General features: G+C 39.7%; 1 protein-coding gene across 1 annotated transcript in view; it reads right to left on the bottom strand.

Moving 5' to 3' along the window:
• Positions 1-2,797: 2,797 nt before the first annotated feature.
• Positions 2,798-8,171, bottom strand: part of PPP3CA (protein phosphatase 3 catalytic subunit alpha) — a 189,475-nt gene continuing 184,101 nt past the window's right edge. The window contains exon 13 of the mRNA XM_065691334.1: positions 2,798-4,574. Within this exon, the coding sequence (XP_065547406.1) occupies positions 4,381-4,574 (194 nt within the window). The 3' untranslated portion in view covers positions 2,798-4,380. The remainder of the gene's footprint in view (positions 4,575-8,171) is intronic.

Genomic DNA, 8,171 nt, shown 5'->3' with positions numbered 1-8,171 from the left:
AAACAAGCATTTGACAGGGATAATGGAGTCAAGGCAGTCCTTCCCTTTGCAGTTGTATGCCACAGCAGAATACTGCCCAGAGCACAGAGATGTCAGCTTGGTGAAACATGGTGTTGTGTGTAAAACTAAAACTGCCCTCAATGTATTTAAAAAAGACATGAAAATGCAAAGGCTCATATATAATGCTGACCAGCTCAGCAAGACAAGAAAATAAAATCCCCTACATCTAGCTCCATCAACTCCTCCTTTTTGTGACCCCCATGTAGGTGGCTGCAAGCCCTCCGTGTTTCACATACAGATGAACACATGTGAACTTGGATATATTTCTCCCTAAAATCACTGAAGAACCAGAAAGTTCATCCTTTTGCATGCCAAAATTGGACATTTTTAGCAGAATCAAATATTCTCCCAACAGCAACTAGGAATGCGAGCTGCAAACTGCTTTCCAAATGGTTGCTTTGGTGCTTGTAGTTTTTTTAACATTTGAAATAGCTGATTCTCACATCCCTCTCTTTGTGAAAATAGTGGGAAGATTCATGGATCTGACTAATCTGAGCAACAGTACTTGAAAAAAGAGAAGGGAAACTGATTTCCAAGGACTAAAATTGTAAATCCAGTTTGAACCTAGAAAAAGTCCCCAGATTTTTAGTTTTTGCACTCTGAACTCCACCGTTACCCTAAAAAACAAGGCTGAAGTTAGAAAGGACATAGATCAGGTCTGTGCTAACGCAGAGCATCTTTTGGTGCTGGTTTTTAGTCCTACTTTCTGACCTCAATTTGGCTGGACACATTCTCAGGAGAAAGCCAAATTCTACCCAAACTCCTCTAGAGGTTCCAGACAATCCTCCTCTGGCAATAAAAAAGGGTATCAAGGAAAATGCTGACAGTTTTTATCTGTGCCTGTCAGCTGGCAATTCTGGCACAAGCTTGAGCAGGGCCGAACCTACAGCAAATTTTGGGGAAACCTTGGGCAAAATCTGGATGTTCTGTCCAGAAAATATACACTAAGAGCTGATTCACTTCCTGTTTAATAGCTTCTGGAAAGGAATATTATGAAAGTGTAGAAAATAGAATACATGCATCCAATACATTATCTCAGCCAGTGGGTATAAAGTGGTTAAAAAATACAGTAAATCCTGATGCAGCCACCAATGATATTTTTGGCATTAAAGTAGCATATTTGGTAAAAAGGAGGAAATCCATAATGGGAGACATACTCCAGTGCATGACACATCATTGAGCGAGTCCACAAAATCCAAAAGTCAGCCTCCAGTGGCACCATGGCTTTTCTTTAAATTCATCAACAGCTCCTTCTGCAGCAGGAAAAAGGAAGGACAACTGGAAAAGATGGGATGCCCTGGAAATAGAAAACCTTTGGAAAAGTTTTTGGTCCTTCTAGGGACATTTGGGCATAGCCTAAACTATCTCAGAGTCAGTCCAGAATCTGCTCCATGGTAGGACGATGGGGCTTGCTCCAAAACAGACCCAGGCCATCTTACCTGGACACATGGGACATTTGTTTTGTATACTCAGGATATTTCTCATTCTTTTGAGACATAAAAAGCCCAAATATCTCCCTACTGACCAGGCAGACTTTGTACATTTCCTAATGCATTACTCAGCTTGGGCTACCTCACTGACCCATAAGCTCTTTGGCAATTACAGCAGGCATTTTCAAACCCACCACTGATCTGTAGCACAGATCTTGTGGGTTAAGTCTAGCAATTGAGAGGTCTAGGCCACACTGCTGCTACTGAGAGGAAAAACCTCTTTCTTGGAGATAAATCAGTTTAGGCAACTGTCAGGATGCAATGTAAATGAAACCAGACAGCACACATTGCACTGCGCAACAGTATTGCTCTATGCTGCACAAAGTGCCTGCTGAGCACTACCTCAGATGTCTCTACAGAAAACCTACCTGAGGTAACCTACAGTTATTCAGATAGCATGTACACAGGCCAGAAATGGCAAGTAAAGTGGTCACTCAAACCTTCACCATCACTTTTTGCAGAGTCCATGGTCATTAATCAGATGAACAGCTTCGCTGAGCAGCTGAACAGTTACTCTGTGTGCTATAGACTCTCCTGTGCTATATTTCTATATAATGTGAAATAAAAATCAAAATCTAATACTGAGCTGCCTTCCTAGCCCCGTGTATTACGAATTCTCTTTGTTCTTGCCACCTGTCATATTTTGGCAAAATTAACAAGTGCTAAAGTGGGAAAAAGCAGGCACTGATCTTGCTACCTGAAAGGAAGACTAAAGCAATACCCACAACATTGCACCATTGGCATTGTCCATCAGTTCTGTGCAGGATGGCTGTGGAAGGATGCTGAGTGCAGTAAGGGAGAAAATGAGCACAAGGCAGAGCTTGGACCTCTGACTATAAGAGAGAGCATGCGAAATCTGAAAGGGTCAATTACTTGTCTTCCCTTAAATGAACACTGTAAATGATAATAATTGACCTTCTCAAACACTCCAGATGAGAGGGGAAAGCGCACAGAGGGCATGTTTTCTTCTGCACTCTACCTGTAGGATACATCCTACTTGTTTTAGTGCAAACTCAACTTTCTAAACAGAACCTGGGGGAATCTGCAGATGTTCAGTAGGCTAAACTAGCTGGGTAACAAATGAATTTTTTCTTAGTAAAGAACTGACCTTGGGTTGTGAAATAAGTCATCCTTCTCTTACACCGGCGGTCTTCTCCTGTCCAAAGCAAAAGAGAGCAACAGGCACACACGAGCGCATGTGCCTCCGTACGCTTCTGTGACAGAGCCAGCAAGAAAGGGAAGAGTGCTTAAGTTCATGCACATTTTTATTGAGTAGTAATATAAAATGCTTCTTTCATTGTTACAAGTGCATGCTTTGATTGCCAACATTTCGAAGTCAAATTACAAAGGCAAGGCTGTAGGCTGTAGTGAATTACTTGGGCACTTATACAATTGTTAAAAAATATCAATGGACTGTTTCATTTTGTTTCCTTTTCTTTCTCAGAATGAACCAGTTGAAACCCGTAACTGATATACAAAGGGAAAAAAGTGAAAAAATTACACATTGTGGCACATGACAGAACAGAACAAAATGACTAAACCATTATGACATTAACAGTTCTCATGCATTTAGAATCTCACATGTAACTACAAACTTATTTAAAGTTCACAAGGTTTGCTAAACATGCTACCCATCTATATGTGCACTGACAAGCTTATGTTAAAAACTTTTAAGAATACTCTCCCCTTAGATTTTTCAAAGCTTTTTTTTTTTTTGATTACAAAATTTCAAAGGCATTAAGCATTTTTCTTTTAGAGAATATAAAGTACGCCAGTATACATACATTTCCAGTATAAGTCAGACCACTAAGCGCATTACAGTCCCATACAGGCCTATACAGCCATTTTTTTTTCTTAAAAAACATGCATAGGCAGATTTTTACAGAATATAGATGCTTTTCACTGCACTTAATATGGTGTCTTGTTCACTATACTTAAAAATGCACCACTCATAAATATTTAAATTCAGCAAGCCACAACCAAGACTTGATTTACCAAAAAAACCCAGAAAACCTCCCAAACCAAACCCCCTAAATATAAACAGCAAAAAAAAAAAGATAAATGTTATCATTATTCCAGTTTTTTTTGTTTGTTTTTAAACAAAGAAAAGGATAATTGCTGCCAAATTAGTAAGATAAGTGTTATATTTAAAGAAGGGCATCGAAGCACACTAAAGAAACCTGAGGTAAGCATAATCTGTACAAAATTAAACTGTCTCTCTCTCGCTCTCTCTCACTCTCTCTTTCTCATTTTTTTGGCATTTTAAGCAAATTTCCAACATCCTCTTTTTTTCTTTTTTTTTTTTCCTCTATATTTTTAAAGACTGCCTAATTTATTTCATAGCCATTGTCTGACAAGAGTAGCAAAACATTATCAATAAATAGTCCTTATTTAGTTTGTACATTTTGTTAAAAATGTTTCGATGTTGTCCGTGTTTAGTGCTGCAACTGTAAACGTACAATAGTTAGTAAGAAATTAAACAAAGTTTTCATGTCCAGTAACATAATAAAAGGCCTTTCAGTAACATACCTAGACGCTCCCAATGCAGTAGGAAAACATGTTCATTCCCCGAACTTTGCAATATATACCAGCATGAGCTTTCATTTTTCTACAAGCATTTTAAAGGCATATCCAAAGGAGGTGTTTCTCCCCGACCCCCACCCCCCACCAAATTAAAGTTGACGATCTCTTCATAGATGATTTTTGTAAACTGAATCCAACACCTGGCCCCCAGAGCAAGTAAGCTATTATCAGAGGCAAGAACATCCCACCGCTGATGTGCAGCAACCCCATCGCGCCCTGCAGCTCAACCCCCCCTCCCAGACAGTGGTCACTGAATATTGCTGCTATTACTGCCGTTGCTGTCCGTGCCATTAGTCTCTGTGGAGATTGCCTTGTTGATGGAGTTAAGGTTGGCATCGGATGGCACGTCTCTGCGCGGAGGCATTCGCTCATTAATTCGATCTAAGCCTTTGGCCTCTTCGAAGCTAGTGATCTTATGCTGGGGTGAAAATCCTTTGATAGCTAAATAAAGGATTATTAAAAAGTAAAATTAGCAAGGTAAAACTCTCGGCAGCTTTTCCCCCAACTCAGCAATGAGTGCAAAAGTCCTTCTTTGTGAAGGCGGCAACAAGAAGATCTGACATGACTGACTCCTTATCATACTCATAAAGAGCTGGGGGTTAACCACCACCACCATCTCTTGCAACACAACTATTGTTTTCCAACAAGATCAACTTCCAGTATTTGATTGTCCACTGGGGTTCAGCTTAAAATGCTAAGAAGCTGACATGAAACTACAGTTTGCAATTAGGAACCATGCTTAGGGCACAGCCATGAGCCAGTGAGTTAGCATTTGTCATCATCACTTACAGCCTTAAAGACATTGTGGCTCGCTGTAACATCCGTAATCAGGCAAAACTCCCATTTGATTTTCAAAGACCAGGGGGAAAAGCGTTGGTCAGTTACAGATGGTGATGACATGGTGAGACCAGTTTTTTGGGGTACACGTGAAAGCTATGGGAAATGTGGGGCAACCCTACAACAGGTTGCCTTATATCCTCAACGTAAGGCGAGCTGCTTGTTGATTGCTCAGGGTAGTTATCCTCCCCGACTTGTCCCTGGACAGCTTGAGTTAAACGGCAGTAACACCGTGCAACACGGACCAGGGACATCATCACTTTGGCATATTTGTACAATTTTACTTTGGAAATGCACTGACAAAGGACCAAAGTTCCAACTGAACCTGAGCACTTCTGATCTGCCCTTCAGCAGCAACATCGATGAGGCCACACCAACCTCAGGAAGCAGCTACAGGCTGAGGAATTTATTTGTAGAGAGTGATTTTTATTTCCTTTTTTTTTTTCCCCTGTCTTTAATTGAAGAGTTGAAGATCTTTAGATTTAAAGCAAAAGAGAAAAAAGCACTGTAGGCAAACAGCGGGTCACAGCTCCACAGATAATTTGTCATCGCCTTCTGTGTGTTTTTCTCTTATCCGCACCAAATCAATGCACTGCACTTCCCGAACTGGCACTTTTGCTATGCCTCTATTTTAACATGCCATAGAGCAGAAATGGTGTGTTAGTACCAGGAAACTGCAGACTCTCTTGGGAGAAAATGGTAGGGGAGTTTCAAAGATCAAATTCAGTATTCCTTCCCTCCCTTTATCTCTTCTTTACCCCAAAGTACTCCTGCTCTCCTTTCAACATGCAGTCCTGAGTCTGGATAAGCTGTTAACTTCTGTTGAAAAAAAAAAAACCAACCAAAAAAGGAAACAAAGCCCAAACCCCGGAACATCCCTGGTACCAATCTACCACTCCTTACATTTTGAAGGGAGCGAGAAAAGCATTTTCATGCTGATACTTTTGCCAACCATTCCTGCGAAAACTGATAGATCCTGTTTGCCTCAGGATTTAGTTCCTTAGCCAGTTTCACAAATGTTATATTGGAACTTTGTGAAGTGCATGGGTTTTAAAACATGTATTATACTTCAACTCAGAAAACAACATCATCATAATGGTGATTAGTCAAGTGAGCAGTGACGGAACAGTGAAAACAGAACAGGCTCTATAGTGAGTTTTTTCAAGTTTCTTTTTTGTTTGTTTTGGGGTTTTGTTTTACTTTATCTTCTACCACAAAAATGAAGACATTTCACAAACACCCAGGCCAGTCCCTTAAAGCAATAGTTTAATGGATGGCTGGGTTGAAGCTGAAACACTTGCTGTGTCCTGGAGCTTGCCAGTAGCACAGCCCAGTTGGTGTTATTGGGCCCTGAATCAAACTGCAGAAGGACAGCTGGTAAAGGGCAAAACGTTTTCTCCACCTTTAGCTTTGTCTACATAGACCAGTCATTAAAACTATGGTTACCGTGTCTAACTAGCAAGGATGGCAAAGCAAGAATTAATTGAAGGGCGCATACTGTTGGAATGGGGGCACATTCAATTGACCGTATTTCAAGCAGACATGTTATCTTCTGTAATACTGAAGAAGGTGCTCTGCGGTAGTTGCTGGTCAGACAATGAGTATTAGCAGTTTACATTAAGAGTGTACTAAAACACAACACATAGTCACAGAAAATCACAGAAAACAGCCAAACTGTCAACAAGAATGCACACTGCAGATTAGATATTGCCAATAGGAATAGATAATTCCAACATAAATAGCAGCTTACTCACTGCTATTTAGAAAGCAGTTGTATTTTCTCTTACTTGTTTGCTCTGTAATTTTATTCACTGCTTTACAAAACTCAAAAACAAATTCAACTGGCCAAAAGGGCACATCTTACCAACAGACAGCAATCATCAGATTTTTGTTTTTATTCACTAAAAAAAGTACCCACAGAAAATTTGAGAGGGGCAAGAACAAAATACAACTGAAGAATTTTGTTTTAAAGGGGAATTCTGAAAATTCTTCTTCCAAAATTTCACAGTGCTGGATGAATACTGTGCATCTACATTGCAATACGTGATTACTGAGGTTTTAACTGTAGTGATAAAACTGCTTCAGAGTTAAGTTAGAGGTCTGTCAATAAAGCACCATGGTTTTCCATACTAAACATTCACAAATCTTCTGAGGCAGTCGGTCACTTTGTATTTGTAGCTAAGATGGTGCTGGTGTTAATGGTTGCTCTAATGTTAATAACCAGTGTGTAAACTGCCACTACCAGAGGAAGCAGACATCTTGCAGACAAATGTCTCATGTTGTTTTACTTTTAAAGAGAAACAGAAACATGCTGAACTGTAACAAAAGACCAATAAAAAGTTTTTACTAGTGACCTAAAAGAAACAAACTGAAGCAAAAGAAGGAAAAAAAAAAAACCCAAGAAAAAAAAAACATAAGAAAAAGAGAGAATATTTATAAAAAGCTGTGTGTTTTCCTAGACCAGAGGTTGCTGAGAGTACTTTGAGGCAGAGGCAAAACCTAGCCTCCAGCGTACAGCTTTTGAGCTATGTGTCACAGAGTATTTATGAGCTGCTGCCAAGTTATGTCCCATGAAATCCAAGTCCCCTGATCTCCTGTGGCATTACTCAGTGCTTAGTTCAACGTACAGCAATTCCAACGTGATTGTAACTTTCAGAAAGAAATAAAACCACCACAGCAGCAATGGAAAAAAGAAACCAAACCCCAAAGAACCAAAAAACATTTTCCCCTTTAAAGCAATTACATTTTGATTAATACCGAGCCACAATTGTTAGCCCAACACCCACACAATCTGTACAAGCTACAGCAAAATGAATACACCCAGCAGAGCCCTTATCTGTTGTGGCACCAACAGAAAGGGGACTGGCCAATTTACCTTCATCAGCCTCAATAGCCTCAACAGTAGCTGAAGAGAAGAAAGGGGTAGCAAAACGAATGAGAAAAATGAGCAGAGGATTTTAACTCTAAGAACAAGTCAGTGAATAGCAAAGGAGCTACAACACTAATGTTACTGTAAGTGCTGGATTTTGGCAAAACAGACAGACAGAGAAATGTTTACATAGAAACAATAATTTGCAGATTGAATTAAGCTATAGTTTCTTTTGAAGCAGAAGTTTCACAAACTAAAGAATTTTAAAGACACATTTGAGAAGTTTTCTTTTGACGCAAAAGAACTACGAAATGAAAATGTTTTCCATATTG

This window comes from Lathamus discolor, chromosome 1 (genome assembly GCF_037157495.1).
Source record: "Lathamus discolor isolate bLatDis1 chromosome 1, bLatDis1.hap1, whole genome shotgun sequence".
Taxonomy (NCBI): Eukaryota; Metazoa; Chordata; class Aves; order Psittaciformes; family Psittacidae; genus Lathamus; species Lathamus discolor.
The sequence above is the reverse complement of the archived record's forward strand: the minus strand, read 5'-3'. Positions and strand labels throughout refer to the sequence as shown.